The 15,795-nt window shown below is 39.9% G+C and overlaps 1 protein-coding gene across 1 annotated transcript; it reads left to right on the forward strand.

Moving 5' to 3' along the window:
* The first annotated feature begins 1,742 nt into the window (after positions 1 to 1,742).
* On the forward strand, positions 1,743 to 15,777 carry LOC141331704 (GTPase IMAP family member 7-like). The gene is made up of 5 exons (XM_073836738.1): positions 1,743 to 1,776; positions 3,398 to 3,522; positions 13,024 to 13,037; positions 13,274 to 13,296; positions 14,561 to 15,777. The coding sequence occupies exons 1-5, from the start codon at positions 1,743 to 1,745 to the stop codon at positions 15,592 to 15,594; spliced, it is 1,230 nt and encodes a 409-aa protein (XP_073692839.1). The 3' UTR covers positions 15,595 to 15,777.
* The last annotated feature ends 18 nt before the right edge of the window (positions 15,778 to 15,795 follow it).

The following is a 15,795-nucleotide window of genomic DNA, read 5'->3' on the forward strand; positions in this document are numbered from 1 at the left end:
TTATGGATTAAAGGCAAAAAAATAAAAAATCCAGTATTTCACAAAATTAGAATATTTCATGTGTGACCAATAAAAAAAGGATCTTAAACACATGTTGTCCTTCTGAAAAGTGTGTTAATGTACTGTATTATGTCCTCAGTACTTTGTTGGGCCTCCATTCGCACTAATTCCAGCATCAAGGCGGCGTGGCATGGAGGCGATCAGTCTTTGACACAGTTGAGGTGTTATGAAGCCCAAGTTGCTTTGATATTGGCCTTCAGCTCGTCTGCATTTGGGGGTCTCTGTTCCCTCATCTTCCTTTTGACAATACCCCATAGATTTCCAATGGGTTTAAGTCAGGCGAGTTTGCCGGCCAATCAAATACAGTTATTCCATGGCTATTAAACCAGGTAAAAGGAAGATGAGGGAACAGTGACCCCGAAATGCAGATGAGCTGATAGCCAATATCAAAGCAACTTGGGCTACCATAACACCTCAACTGTGTCAAAGGCTGATCGCCTCCATGCCACGCTACCTTGATGCTGGAATTAGTGCAAAAGAGGGCCCAACAAAGTACTGAAGACATAATACTGTAATATAATATTCGCTGGAGTCATGCTGGAGCAGTATGTAGGGGGTTGTTCAGAATCGTGATAAGGGGTTGATTGTCTGTTTCCACTAAGACCGGTTTCCCATGGATGTAGTCATAGAACTTCTGACAGGCAAAGACCACTGCCAATAGCTCTTTTTCAATTTGAGCATACCTCATTTCCGTTTCAGTGAGAGTGCGTGAGGCATAGCTAATGGGCTGATCATTCTGCAGACATGCTGCGCCTAATCCATATTGAGAAGCATCACACGTGATGGTCACAGGTTTGCTTACATCAAAGTATTTCAGCACTGGTGGGAATGTAATGCACTTTTTTAGTGTGTCAAATGCCTCGTGTTGTTGCTGTGAGCAGCACCAAGCTACGTCCCTGTGGAGCAGCTGTCGTAGTGGTGCTGCCATTTCACTGAAATTTGGGATGAATTTGCCGAGGTAGTTAGCCATGCCCAAGAAACGTTGCAAGGCAGCTTTGTCATTTGGCGGTGGCATCTCTGTAATGGCCTGTATTTTGGCTGGATCTGGCTTTAATCCGTGTTCTGTGAACAGGTGGCCCACATAACTGACTTCTCTAAGCCTGAACTTACACTTTTGTGGGTTGAGTTTCAGATTCACTTGCCGTGCTCTATTTAGAACCTTCCTCAAGTTCTCGTCATGCTCCTTCTCCCCTTTTCCTCCAACAATGATGTCGTCTACAATTATGGCACATGGAAAGCCTGTGAAGATTTGTTCCATTGCCCGCTGGAACACCTCTGATGCCGAATTAATGCCAAAAGGCATGCGCAAAAAAACGATATCTGCAAAGGGTGTTGCAAAAGCGGTACACAGGGAAGATTCATGGTCTAGCTTAATTTGCCAGAATGAGCTTTTAGCGTCAAGCACTGAGAAGACGCTTGCATTGGACATTTGTGAAGCTACATCCTCTACTGTGCGCATAGGATGATGAGGGCGCATAAGGGCTTCATTTAGATCTCGTGGATCGATGCATAGACGGATCTTGTCAGTGTCTTTCTTATGTGTGGTAACCATTGAGGACACCCACTGTGTGGGCTCTGAAATGGGTGTTATGACACCCAATTTTGTCATGTTTTTCAGTTCTGCCTCTACTTTGTCCCGCATTGCCACAGGTATTCTGCGAGGGGGCCGTACCACTGGAGTAATGTCTGGGTTGATCTTCATTGAATATGTCACAGGTAAGGTGCCTAACTCGTCGTCAAACAGGTCAGCATACTCTGTGAATATTTCTTGTGAAAGGTTTTGATTTTTGTTGAAATCAATTCCATGCACTTCTTCTTTGAGAGATATCAAGTTCATTTTTAAACAGTCTGGCAGGCCCAGCAATGATTTGACAGTTTTATCAACAACATGAAACTGCAACGGGTGTGATTTTTGTTTGCTGGTCAAGCATTGCAGCATCACAGTTCCTAGTGTTTGAATCACTGTGCCTCCATATGCCACTAATGTTGCTTTTGACTTTTCTTGGATTTTCTCTTCTTTTCTCACTGCTTGGTCTGTTTCAGTTTAAATGTCATTGCACTTTGCTCCTGTGTCAATTTTAAGCTCAAGGGGCTTACCATTTACTGTCAGGCTGCAGTGTATTTCTTGCTTGTTAGTTGTACTATGATTGACTGCATCTATCTCACTGGCACCAAGACACAGCCCGTCGATATGAAATGACTCCTCGCTGCTGTCTGTGTTTACATCAGTGATTTGATCAATGAATTTGAAATTGTCTTTTGATGCAGATCGGCACTGGGCTTTGAAATGATTGAACTTTTTTACAACGGTGACATTGTTGTTCAAAAGCTTTGCATTGGTCACGCTTTGCTGAATGATTTCCACCACAATTTTTACAGTTAACAATGTTCTTTGTCCCGCTCATTTGCTTTTGTTGCGGTTGTTGCACTACGGCTTTTCTCCCTTTTGCTTTAAAGTGAACTGCATCAACGCTCGTAGGCCCACTACACGGTGCAGCCAGTACCTTTGTGTGCTGTTCGGTTAATTCGCTGATTTGGCATATTTTAACAGCTTTCGCAAGAGTTAGATCACTTTCTCTGAGCAACACTCTCCTCACGCTATCATTGTCTATGCCGCACACCAGTCTGTCTCTGATTAATTCGTCCGTGAGCGCACCAAAGTTACAGGTTATTGCTTTATTTCTCAGTGTACTCACGTAAGCCTCGATAGTTTCCCCTGGTTTTTGATTTCTGGTATTAAACGAATGTCTCTCTATCGTCACGTTTGTCTCTGGACTGCATACTTCTCTGAATTTTCGCTTTAAACATTCTGGATCTTCTCTTGACTCCGCTGGTGTAACTAGATCTTGCCCATTGGCAGTATCGCTGGAGCATATGTGAATGAACGCGCTCTTTCAATTGCCTCTGGTCCCGCAAGATTGAGGAGTATGCAGGCTTTAGTTTTATCTGGCTTTTCACTGTGGGCTCCTGCGATGAATATGTCGAATTCCAGTTCGAATTTTCGACAGTTTTCTGCTATGTTGCCGTCGAAGATCAGCGGGTCTGGTCGGCGAAATCCTTCGGCCATTATGTCCTCCTTTATTTTCTTTCTTTCTTGAGTATTTTAACTTCTGACACCATGTAGTTAGAGAAACGAAGACGTTTGTATGCTGGAGAACAACATGTTTATTAGCTCGCATCAGGAGCTCATATAACTTAAACAACTTTCATCACCTGTATAGGTAACATATAACCACAAGGGGGCATACCAGGACCGGTAATACCATATATGTACATGGTCTTCTTAAACACAGTCTGAATGCATTCTAACTATATTGCACATCATTTATCTACACAGGTGCAGACACGTTCGAGCTGCACTCGGTTCAGGTCGAGCTGGAGGCCGTGGAGAAGCAGATCCAGGGCTTGCTGACCAGGCAGGTCGAGCTGCGCGAACGGAAGGCCGCACTCGAATCTGCCTGGGTAAGTTTACACCGCGATACTAACAGTCTCATCACGTCTACCCCGTGTGATTCTCTGCACAGGTCCGGCACACCCAGGACACGATCCTCCCAGATGTCGTTCACTCCGGCGCCTGGACACCACGGACCCTGGGTGCAGCAGCAGCAGCGGAAGACGCGAGCCAGGCCCCGGGCGAGGACCTCTCCCCCTCCGCCGCCTCCGGTCTTTGAGATCTCCACCCGGAACCGCTTCGCTCCCCTCCGCGAGACATAATGCGACGTTGTGATCATTTGAGACTCCATCGACCGGTACATTCGTGATAACTTAGCTAACAGTAAAGTGCACACTCGCTGTTGCCCTGGTGCTCGCGTTCTCAATGTTTCTTCACAGATACCTGCCATCCTGAAGGACGATGTGAGCGCCGGTGCTCTAAATGAATGGTTGTTGTCATGGTGTAAAGAACAGAAACTGCTCTTTGTTAATAATTGGAATCTTTTCTCGGAGCGTCCTAGGCTTTTCCGCGCTGATGGCCTGCACCCCAGCAGAGTCGGAGCAGAACTCCTGTCGGACAACATCTCCAGGACGCTGCACTCCATTTGACTAGTAAGCAAATCTTCAAATAGTTGCGATGATGGCCTTTGATGGCCTATTTAAACAATAGTATTGGTGCTGTCTTTTCCTCGAATAGTGAGGTCAAAACAGACATTTAATGCAGGTTCTAGAAAAAAACTAATCGTTATTAAACCAGAAAAATGCACAGTAAATAAACAAAAACAATTTTTAAAGCTTGGGCTCCTAAACATTAGATCACTCGCACCCAAAGCACTTATTGTAAATTAAATGATCACAGATAATAGTTTTGATGTACTCTGCTTGACTGAAACTTGGCTAAAACCAAACGATTATATTGGTCTGAATGAGTCTACTCCACCAAACTACTGTTATAAGCATGAACCCCGTCAGATTGGTCATGGCGGTGGTGTTGCAACAATTTATAGTGATATTTTCAATGTTACTCAGAAAACAGGGTACAGGTTTAATTCATTTGAAGTACTTCTACTCAATGTTACTCTGTCAGATATGCAAAATAAATCTCTCCTATCTCTTGCTCTGGCTACTGTGTATAGACCTCCAGGGCCGTATACAGATTTCCTAAAAGAATTTGCAGATTTCCTATCAGACCTATTGGTTAATTTTGATAAAGCATTAATTGCTGGGGATTTTAACATTCATGTTGATAATACAAATTATGCTTTAGGACTTGCGTTTACTGACCTGATAAACTCTTTTGGAGTCAAGAAAAACGTCACCGGACCCACTCATCGTTTTAATCATACACTAGATCTAATTATATCGCACGGACTTAATCTTACTGATATAGATATCGTACCTCAAAGCGATGATGTTACTGATCATTTCCTCGTATCGTGCATGCTGCGTATCACTGATGTTAACTATATAGCTCCGCGCTATCGTCTGGGCAGAACTATTGTTCCTGCTACCAAAGATAGGTTCACAAATAACCTGCCTGATTTATCTCAACTGCTCTGTGCACCCATAAATACACATTAACTAGACAAAATGACTTGTAACATAGGCACTATCTTCTCTAATACATTAGAAGCCCCCATCAAGCTAAAAAAGGTTAGAGAAAAACGTGCCATGGTACAACAGTAATACCCATTCTCTCAAAAAAGAAACTCGAAAACTTGAGCGTAAATGGAGAAAAACTAACTTAGAAATTAGAAGTTTTTAGAATTGCATGGAAAAACAGTATGTCCAGCTATAGACAGGCTTTAAAAGCTGCTAGAGCTGAGTGCATCCACCAACTCATAGAAAAAAACCAAAACAATCCAAGGTTTTTTTTAGCACAGTGGCTAGATTAACAAATAACCAGACGCCGCCTGACCTAAATATTCCTGCACAGTTTAATAGTAATGTCTTTATGAATTTCTTTACTGATAAAATAGACAACATCAGAAATATAATAACAAATATAGATACTACAGCAACTGATACTTCAGCATTATTTATTACACCAGAAGAAAAATTGCAGTGCTTTACAACTATAGAACAGGAAGAATTAAATAAACTTATCACCACATCTAAACCAACAATATGCCTATTAGATCCTGTACCCACTAAATTACTAAGAGTTGTTACCTGTAGCAGAAGTACCGCTTCTTAATATTGTTAACTCATCATTATCTCTAGGTCATGTCCCAAAACCATTCAAACTAGCGGTTATTAAACCTCTTATTAAGAAACCACAGCTAGACCCTAGTGAATTGGCAAATTACAGACCCATTTCTAATCTTCCATTTATGTCTACAATTTCAGAAAAAGTTGTGTCCGCTCAATTGTGCTCCTTCTTGCAAAAAAAACAATCTCTTTGAAGAATTTCAGTCAGGTTTCAGGCCCCATCATAGCACAGAAACTGCACTTGTAAAAATCACAATATGACTTGCTACTTGCCGCTGTCACCTCTGGCTTGCTTAGTTGGGGACACTTTCCAGCAATATCATATAATACTGAACTGAACTGACGATGATATCACTGAATTCATTGCTGAACTGCCTTGAACTTAAAATTGATTGTTTACAATAATGCGTTACCTACACACTATTGTGGTGTTTAAATACTGTGCAGTTGCTTTGACACAATCTGTTTTGTTAAAAGCGCTATATAAATAAAGGTGACTTGACTTGACTTGACTTGTTAAACATATCTAAGACCCATATTCCAAATAACTGTAATTTTCATTCCTTAAATGGTTACATCACCCAAAAATTTGCCCATTATTAATAGTTTTATCTTACCTACTTATATGACTTCCGTCTTTCAGGCAAATCCAATCAGGGTTACATTAAAAATTATCCTGGAATTTACAAGCTTTAGAATTGCATGGATAGGTGTTTTTCTTCATCAGTCCAAAACAAGCATCCATCCATATTAAAAAGTGCCTCACACAGCTCCAGGGGTTGAATAAATGCCTTCTTTAGTAAATCGATTCGTTTTTGTAGGAAAAATATCCATATTTAAAGGGGACATATGATACGGTTTCTTGTTTTCATTTGTCTTTGGAGTGTTACAAACTCTTTGTGCATAGATACGATCTGTAAAGCTGCAAAGTTTACACAGAGCAGCTTAGAATGCCAGCTGTACACAAAGGGTTAAGGCTATAAAGTGGGGCAATTCCAATGTTGCAAGGACAGTCTGCGTTTCTGACTGGTGGTCTGCAAGTACCTATTCATATTTAAAGAATTTGCTACTGACTATTCAAATGTGAGTTTTGAGCAGTGTAGTGTAGTGCTTGTTGTTTCTTGTTCTATGATCGCATATGCAGACATGGTGTTATGTCAGTACCCACTGGATGCAACAAATGCTTCATTTACAATGGGTTTCATTGTTTTTGTCTCGTCGTGCTGAAAAACGGCATGTTAAAGGGATAGTTCGAGCATTTAAGACATGAAGTTGTATGCAATCCTTATCAGCACTATAGTGTATACACACTGACCCACACTGTGTTCACCTCCCTGGTCAGAGTTCTGGCCGCTGGAAGTTTTTCAAGAAAGTAGTCACGGTTAGTTTCCGGGGCCTCAAAACTGTGCGTTTTTACGTGAAAAAAATATATGCGTTTCAAAGCTTGATTAATTTACATCACAAAAAACACTCCTGACAAAAATCATACCTCAGTTTTAATCGGCACTATATTCTTTCCGTTTCCATCTATCTGCGCTGCTGTCAGTTCGCACGTTCCGATCAGCTGTTGATAGCGCGACTCGCTGACAACATGTCTGAATACGAAACTTCTGATGATGAAACCAATTTTAGCACAATGTCAGACGGAACAGACGATATATAGGCTATATATTTTTATATTAGACCTCGTTTCACGTGATTTCCACAGGAGTCTAAACATCAGATTGTTTACTGTACAGTTTAGACATGGGATCTCCAGTCCTCGTGAGCTACTGTCTTGCTGGTTTTAGTTTTTCTCTGATGCAACACACCTGACTCAAATCAACGTGTACTTAGCAGGCTTGTACAGAATGTCTCATTTGAGAAAGGTGTCCTGTCATAGGAAAACATCGAGCTGCAGGAATGTAGCTCACGATGACCGGAGTTGGAGATACCTGGTTTAGACCTAACGTTACCTGTATGTGACTTCAAGCACACTGATAAACACGATGATACCGACACACGTTCCGCATAGTTACAGACAATAACAAATATAGCAAAGCATCATATTTTGTTGTGTTATATAGATTCAATTAAATTCATTAGTTATGACATTTGCCGATTTTCTCACCACATAGACAGTCGATTATTGTCGATGCTATCACTGCCCCGGTTAGAATATTCTCAGTGTAACGTTAGCCTAAAAACTGACGTTAGCTTCAAAATAAACCTGTCGTATGCGACATAAAGTTAGTAAATAGAGCTTACCCGTGGTACTGGTACAGCAGAACTCTTTAAAATCCATTTTTTGATTTTTCCTCCTTGGTTGGGGATGTAATCGTCTTCGCTGAAGTGAGCGCACACACGAAAATCCTTGATACTGGATATTTTAGCTCCCGCAGAGTAGCCGATGGCAACCAGCCAAAGCTGTCTCATAACTATATCAGAAACAGGAAAACGATGGAATCTGAACGGCGATCCCTGCACATTCTTGTGGTCACAACCTGGGAATTTACAAGTTCGCACCATTGTTAATTTTCTACTTTTTACGTCGTTGTCATTCGAGTGTGTAATGGAACAGCTGATCGGAACGTGCGAACTGACAGCAGCGCGGATTGATGGAAACGGGAAGAATATAGTGCCGATTAAAACTGAGGTATGATTTTTGTCAGGAGTGTTTTTTGTGATGTAAATTAATCAAGCTTTGAAACGCATATATTTTTTTCACGTAAAAACGCACAGTTTTGAGGCCCCGGAAACTAACCGTGACTACTTTCTTGAAAAACTTCCAGCGGCCAGAACTCTGACCAGGGAGGTGAACGCAGTGTGGGTCAGTGTGTATACACTATATTGCTGATAAGGATTGAATACAACTTCATGTCTTAAATGCTCGAACTATCCCTTTAAGGGGCGTCACATTTCCGTCACATGCTTGAGGTAACACCTCGGTTTCCATCAACGATGAGAAGAAGTAGAGAGGAGCAACAATAATGTACAGTATGTGGAAAGGTAATGTAATAATAATAATGTTAAATAATGTTTTTTGAACCTCAAACTCCATAAACACATTGCATTACAACAAATACACAAAATAATTATCTTTTTAGCAACATCATATGACTCCTTTAAAACGTAATGATCACTTTAATCTAGCTTACCCCAACTTGTACACGGAAGCAGCTCCGGGTGGATGACATCCGTGTTGTGTATGCACCAGTGAGTCTTGCACAAACCAACGTTTAGTAGTATGGCGTGAATACTTCAGATGAAAATCTGTCAGTGAGGGGGGAGTTATAGGGACGCATGCTGCACAAGAAAAATAGGATATTCATAGACACATCATTATGCAAATTATTCTCTCAGTTTCAATTCAGATTTTTTTGTGGACCCAAACTACAAACTTTGAATTTTTTTTTTTTTTTTTTTTTTTTGTGGGAACACTTGTTACAGGAGCAGCAGCATTAGTTGCTGGGCCAATATTCCTAGTATCCTTCATTCTAGTATTTTCAGTTGTATCATATCTGTAACTTTACTTTTACTTTTTACTAACTTTACTTTCTGTTAAATTTGTTTTTGTGCACTGGTCTGGTATGAAGTCTTGGCAACATACTCTTTTGGTGGTCACAAAGTAACTACTTACACCATGTCCTCATAACTACACGCGACACAACAAGTAAGAATTTGTCTGTCGACACCAGACGCGACGTGACAGTGTGACATGACAGAATCACAGAAGCACAGCAGTGCACTGCACTTCCAACGAAATGGACAATTAATCCAATTCATAAATATTAAAGCTTTTTTCGATTATTAAAACTGCATACTGAGTGACTGATACCATCTTTATCACGGAAAACACTTGCTGATTCTTGCTGGTATTGAGTTCGCAGTTTTAATGTATATGTTTGCTTAAATGTATTTTCAAGATCTGAGGTAAACTATCTGTTGTTGCTTTCAGTATGGCTATAAATGTCACACAATATGATATTCAGACTCACATTAGACATTTTTAACATTGAATAAAGCATATAATTAGTAGGGGGAGAGTGGGGATGGTTGCAACACTTTTTGCATTTGCTTCAGTTTCTCAGAGACTGTTTATATTAGAAAGCTCAAATTTTACTACAATAAAGCCACATCTGTCAGCTACTCACCCATATTGCTGCAACATGTGGACATATGATAATATACGCACAACTTACACTTAAATAGACAAAGGGAAACATTGCAACTGACCCCACAGTATAGGGAACAGTTGCAACATTCAATAAAATGTAATTAAATCTTTCTTAAATATCATTTTGCAATTTCTTTATTTTATTTGTGCACAGTCAAGGTCTTTAATAAGGCAAATTGGCTGTATAAAAACAAAGAATAGTAAACGAAAAAAAAGTAATTTTTTTACCTATTCACCTAAAAAAGGAGAGATACCTAACTATTAAAGGGGTTCATTATTATTATCATTATAAAATTACAATTATATCATGTTATGGCAAGCTTTTAAATCAATGTTGTGGTAAGGGGCAGCAAGTCGGGACGGTTGCAACAATGTGTTGCAACTGTCCCTACAGTGATATGATAAAATTGGTATATTAGCTAGACACAATATCACTGACACACACTAGCTATGCCCATTAGAAGCTCAGAACGTACTGATCAAAATGTTTTTACAATGCGCCACACAACTTAGACCAAAAATCTCATCTTTAAAAAAATATTTTTTACCAAAAAAATGATTTTTTTGTAGAAGGAATGGTCACATGTGCCTGATTTCTTCCTGGAAATATGAGGGGCCAATGAACCCAGCAGGCACAGGACATCAACATGACGTCAAATTGACGTTGAACCCCAACCACTATGACGTCTATTAGACGTTGCATTTTGGTTGGAAAGAAAATCGGGCTGACGTCAGAACCCAATGTCAGGCCGATGTCAATGTCCAACGTTGGCTCGATGTTGGATTGGTCAGTTTCCAATGCACAGAGGTGTAAAATCCAGGTTCCATGAGTAAAAGTCCTCCCCAGTTTTTTCTGACCCAAGTCATTCCTTGAGTCTCAAGCAAATCTGAAGTAAAATCCCAAGCCCCAAGGGTTCCTTTAGTTTGTCTCTTGACTTTTGGAGTAACTTAAAGTAATTTCAATGCTGTTTTTCAGAAAATATTTGTGTATTGCTGGATTGAAAGCTTGCAGAAGCAGATGAGTTCACTTTCCCCATATAACTAAGTTGGATAAGCATCATGAAGTGGTCTCTCTCTTTGATTTATTTGAGTTACATGTAGCTATTGTGGAACTGCAATAAATATAAAAAAAACTTATTAAACAAATGTCACTGTAATGTTTAAGTATTGGAAGAAAAAACTGCAGCAGCTCAGGCTTTAAGACATGAACACTTATCTTACGCTCCTCAACAGTGGTGACAATAATTATTCATACTGCAGTGCATGATGGGAGTGTTTACTATGCTGTTACCCAACATGCATTTCAGCATGAAGCGTTTTGTTGATTGTCACCATTATTGAGATTCATATGCTGGTTCTTGATGTCTGTGTGTGTCTAAGTGGTACAGATGTTAAAAAATGTTTAATGCATTATAAAGGTTTTAAATTTACACGCTATAACTGTTAGAAGAACACTAGAGGTGCTAAACCTGCGGTAGCTTTGCATATTTCATAGTGCAAAACCTTAACATAAGAAGAAAAGAAAGTTATATTGTGTGTGTTCAAATAAGCTCTTGATGATCATTTCATCATATAAAAACAGCTATTAACTGCTCACTGTACAGCTCTGATCTCACTGCTTTACAACACCATATGCATTGTATCAAAGAGAGACCTCAGGAATCAAGGGTCAAGAGCCCAACTAAAGCAAATACTGATCTCCACGATGGTCACATCATTTTAACCAATAAAACATCAACATCTGATACTCTATAATAACAACAGGTGTTCATCACTAATGCACAATCATCATTCAGTTATCTCATTACCTTTAACTCTGAGGACTTGGAATTTGCCTTGAGACTCAAAAGGAATGACTTGGTCCAATCTCTGTCCTCCTGGCTGAAAAGCTGTGCTAATTAGCAAATCTAAATACTGGGGAGGACTTTTACTCACCCAACCTGGATTCTCTGACAACGCAACCTAAAAACAACCAAATATCAACGTCTAATGATGTTACAGCTTGACGTTGTGTGGACGTTACCACTATGACGTCTATCAGACGTTGGGTTTTGGTTGCCATACCTGACGAATAAATGTCAGTATTTGACAACAATATGACGTTGGTTTAAGATGTTGGCTCGATGTTGGATTTTGGTCACTTTCCAACTAAACCTAAAATCAACCAAACATCAACATCATTTGACATCGTTATTGGACGTCAAATAACGTTGTCTTTAGACGCTGGCTAGACATTGAATTTTGGTCACCTGACGTCACAACCTAAATCTAACCTAATATTAACGTCATATGATGTGCCTGCTGGGAAGCATGTGCAGTATGAATATCATCACTGTATCTTATTCTTGCTTGAAGAAATTCGCCTTGTTGCAACCATCCCCACTCTCCCCTACCTGAGATTATCACTGTCATTGGTTTGTATGCTGCTGTTCCAGCCGCGACGTCGCAGAATAGAAACCGTTTCAAAAATAGAAATTTTGCGTGTCGCCATCGCAGCTAGTTAGGACAAATGCATAAGGAAAGAAAAGCCTGTTGAAAAACCAGCATATGCTAGTTAGGTATGTTTTGGTGCTGGTATGCTGGTTTTAGCTGGTTTATGCAGGTCCTTTGCTGGTTCATCTTCAATGAAAAGAAAAAACTCTTTGATGGAAAAGATACCTTTTAACGCATGTCGCGGCGGCGCGGCTCGTGTAGGACACGGTGTTATTCAAGTGCTTACTCAAGAGAGTATGTGATTTCAGACGCAGCCACAGTGAATATGCCAGAAGTGAAGGGATAAAGCAGGCAGTGGAACAAAACACTGAGGAAAGGGAGGGGGGTTCAAAATGTTTTTTCAACTTAAAAAGTTTTTTGTTTTTTTTGCACCGAACTCACTGCGATTTCCTTCTATGGTGCCATTATTCTGTCTCAAGATGCACATCAGTAATGTTTTTGTTGTTGTTTCACATGGCTGCATTGACACACCTTTCAAATTCCTCTGAATTATAAATGGCATACAGTGTTCTTTTCTAAATCTTGACAAATAGACATACTATTATAGAGATCAACAGTCTAAGTGATTGAAGGATTTCTGCCCAAGCTGGATCAGAAGTGAAATGTCAAAATATAGTTTTTATTAAAAGGAGTTACAGTAAGTCTTTTTGTTTCTTGTTGTGGTGGTTCAGCCCATGAGGAAGAGGTGTGTCTTCAGTTGTTTTTTGAAATCTTTGATGATCTGAGCAGATCAGACATAGGTTGATCTCCACCACGGCGCCAACTACTTTAAAGATTACAGGTTTTGTTTATTTGTTAGAAAAGTAGTGACACTTGAAGAATGTTTCTGAAAGTTTCTTACTAATATTGGCTGATTTAAGAAAACAACGAAAGCTTGGCGTGACCAACAATTTCTCTACTTTCTGTTTTGATCTTGTGCAGAAACAAAGAATTGGCCGGTAAATGTGAGTAGGCCTTTAATTTGCATTCTACATCATAAACAGACAGTAACATGGTATTGTGTTTCCAAAAGCAATTGTAGCGTCCAGACATTTGTGAATGCAACAGGTATAACTTATGTAATGCAGGAGTATGATGCACTTTAGAGATCTCTAACTCTGGTCTCAGCTCCTAAGTATTGAATGTGTATATTACCATTTAATATGCTTTGAAAAATATGACAACTTTTAATTTTAAGTGAACTAAAAACAATTTTCACATAAACTATAAACTGAATATATTTTAAATCTATATTTAGGCTATGAAGTTTAATCAGCGAGCAGAGCATTGAGTGATTTCTCTTTTGTTCTTTGACATCCAAGACACAGACTGCAACAGGTTTCACTTTAAAAGAAGTGCTGTTGCTTTAAGACCTGACACTCATGAGTCATGATGAGGATCTGACACATATCCGTTTTTCTCCCAACTCTTTACAGTCATTTAGGACTTTTTAAAAACTCATTTAAGACAGTGTTTACACAGTCATCAACCCAAAATGGTCATTTTGTGCCAGTAGCTCTCTTTTGCATCTTATTGTGCTTGGTAGTGTGTTCATATATATCTATGTGTGTGTGTGTGTGTGTGTGTGTGTGTGTGTGTGTGTGTGTGTATAGATTGACTGATTGATTAATTTGTTGATCGGTTAATGTCAAGACTAATTAGAACATCATTTAACTTACAGAGACGTACATCATCAGCAGACAGGGATCATGGGATGCACCTGTGAGTTATGATTGTTGCACAATGTCACATATGTAGTGTAAAATAGATGTGTGTCCTGACTCTGGGCTGCGTGTTTTCCCTTCCCCACCAGAGGTCACTGTCTCCCTTCCTCCCGCACCCCACTCCACTAATTGTGCACACATGTCACACTCGTTACACCCACAGCTGTTCCACATTATCACCACTATATAGTTTCCCCTCTCCCAGCACTCTGTCTGGTTGCATTGTATTCTGTTTGTGAGTTTGATGTTCAGTTCTGTCTGGTTTTGGAGTTCTGTTTGCCTGTGTTTTGAGTCGTGTTATGCTGTGTTGGCCTTTTGTTTGTGTTTGTTTTATTAAAGCTCACCTTACCTGCAGTTGGACCCTGATCTCATCTCTGATACGTGACAGTGTGTTTACAACTGCAAAGAGTAGAGCTACTGAATGCTGCAGTGTTTTCAAGTTTAAAAAACAACTTCATGATCTTAATTATAACTTCAATTAAAAATATATTTCTGTTCCCAACAGCCAGCGTTTCACTGCCAGAAAGAAAGATCGTCCTTCTTGGGAAAACAGGAGATGGTAAAAGCAGCGCCGGCAATACTATTCTTGGAGAAAATGTGTTCACCACTAAAGCTTCGGCTTCAAATGGAAAAATTGAATATCAAAAAGGTGAAAGAAAGGTTTATGGAAGAAAGACAACAGTTATTGACACACCAGGAGTCTTTGACACAGATCACAATGATGAGACAAAATCTGAGATCATTAAAGCTCTGATTGACTGCGCTCCTGAGATCGATGCCTTTGTCATTGTCCTAAAGGTTGGAAGATACACAAGACTTGAAAATGAGGTGGTACAGAAAATCCTGGACACATTCAAAGATGAAGACGTCTTGAAACACACAATGATCTTATTCACTTTTGGTGAACAACTAGAAGGCAAGACCATCGAAGAATTTATGAAGGACTGTTCACAACTAGAGGAGCTGGTTGATAAATGTGGAGGTCGCTGTCACGTCATTGACAACAAATACTGGAATGAACGTAAACGGGGGAACAAGAGCAACAGAGCTCAGGTGAAAAATCTGCTGGATACCATTGATGAGATAGTGAAAGAAAATGGTTGTTACAGCAATAAGACGCTTCAAGAAACGGAAAAACACATTCGAGAGGAGATGAAGAATATAAAAGAAGACAATGTGCCTCCAGAAGAGCTTCGAGAGAAAGCAAAGAAAAATGTTTACCAGAAATACCTGGCGCAGTCTGCAGGATTAATGGCAGGGACTGTGGTTGGTGCTCTTGTAAGCATGAGTGCTGCAGTATCTACAGTTCTGGCTATTTTAAATTCACATTCAACTCTAAAAGTAGCATTTGCAACAGCAGGTGTAGGAGCAGCAGGTGTAGGTGCAGGTACATTGGCTGCAGGTGTGCTTGCAGTTGCAGGTGCGATTGGAGGTGTTGTAGGAGGAATTTCTGGATGGAATGCAGCAGTAGAAGCTGAATCTGTGTGTGATGCCGTAACAAAGCCAGCAATAGCCACCGGTCGAAGGCAGAAGAAATGACTGGCCTTAATAGCAAAATGGCACACTTATTTTGAACATAAAAAACAACAACAAAACATTTAAATCATGCTTTGTCATCTACTTCATTAACCTTGTCATATATGAAAATCTATCTATCTAGTGTGTCTATCTGTGTGTGTGTGTGTGTGTGTGTAGTAGTAGTTGCATACTTTGTATTTTTGTGTTCTAATAAATGCATAT

This window comes from Garra rufa, chromosome 3 (assembly GCF_049309525.1).
Source record: "Garra rufa chromosome 3, GarRuf1.0, whole genome shotgun sequence".
Taxonomy (NCBI): domain Eukaryota; kingdom Metazoa; phylum Chordata; class Actinopteri; order Cypriniformes; family Cyprinidae; genus Garra; species Garra rufa.

Excerpts from the sequence above, each read along its gene's own strand:
- LOC141331704 (XM_073836738.1), top strand. The coding sequence starts at position 1,743 with ATGTCTGGGTTGATCTTCATTGAATATGTCACAG. Across the intron at positions 1,777-3,397 it reads CTTCATTGAATATGTCACAG|GTGCAGACACGTTCGAGCTG; the intron begins GTAAGGTGCCTA and ends TTATCTACACAG. Across the intron at positions 13,297-14,560 it reads CAAAGAATTGGCCGGTAAAT|CCAGCGTTTCACTGCCAGAA; the intron begins GTGAGTAGGCCT and ends TGTTCCCAACAG.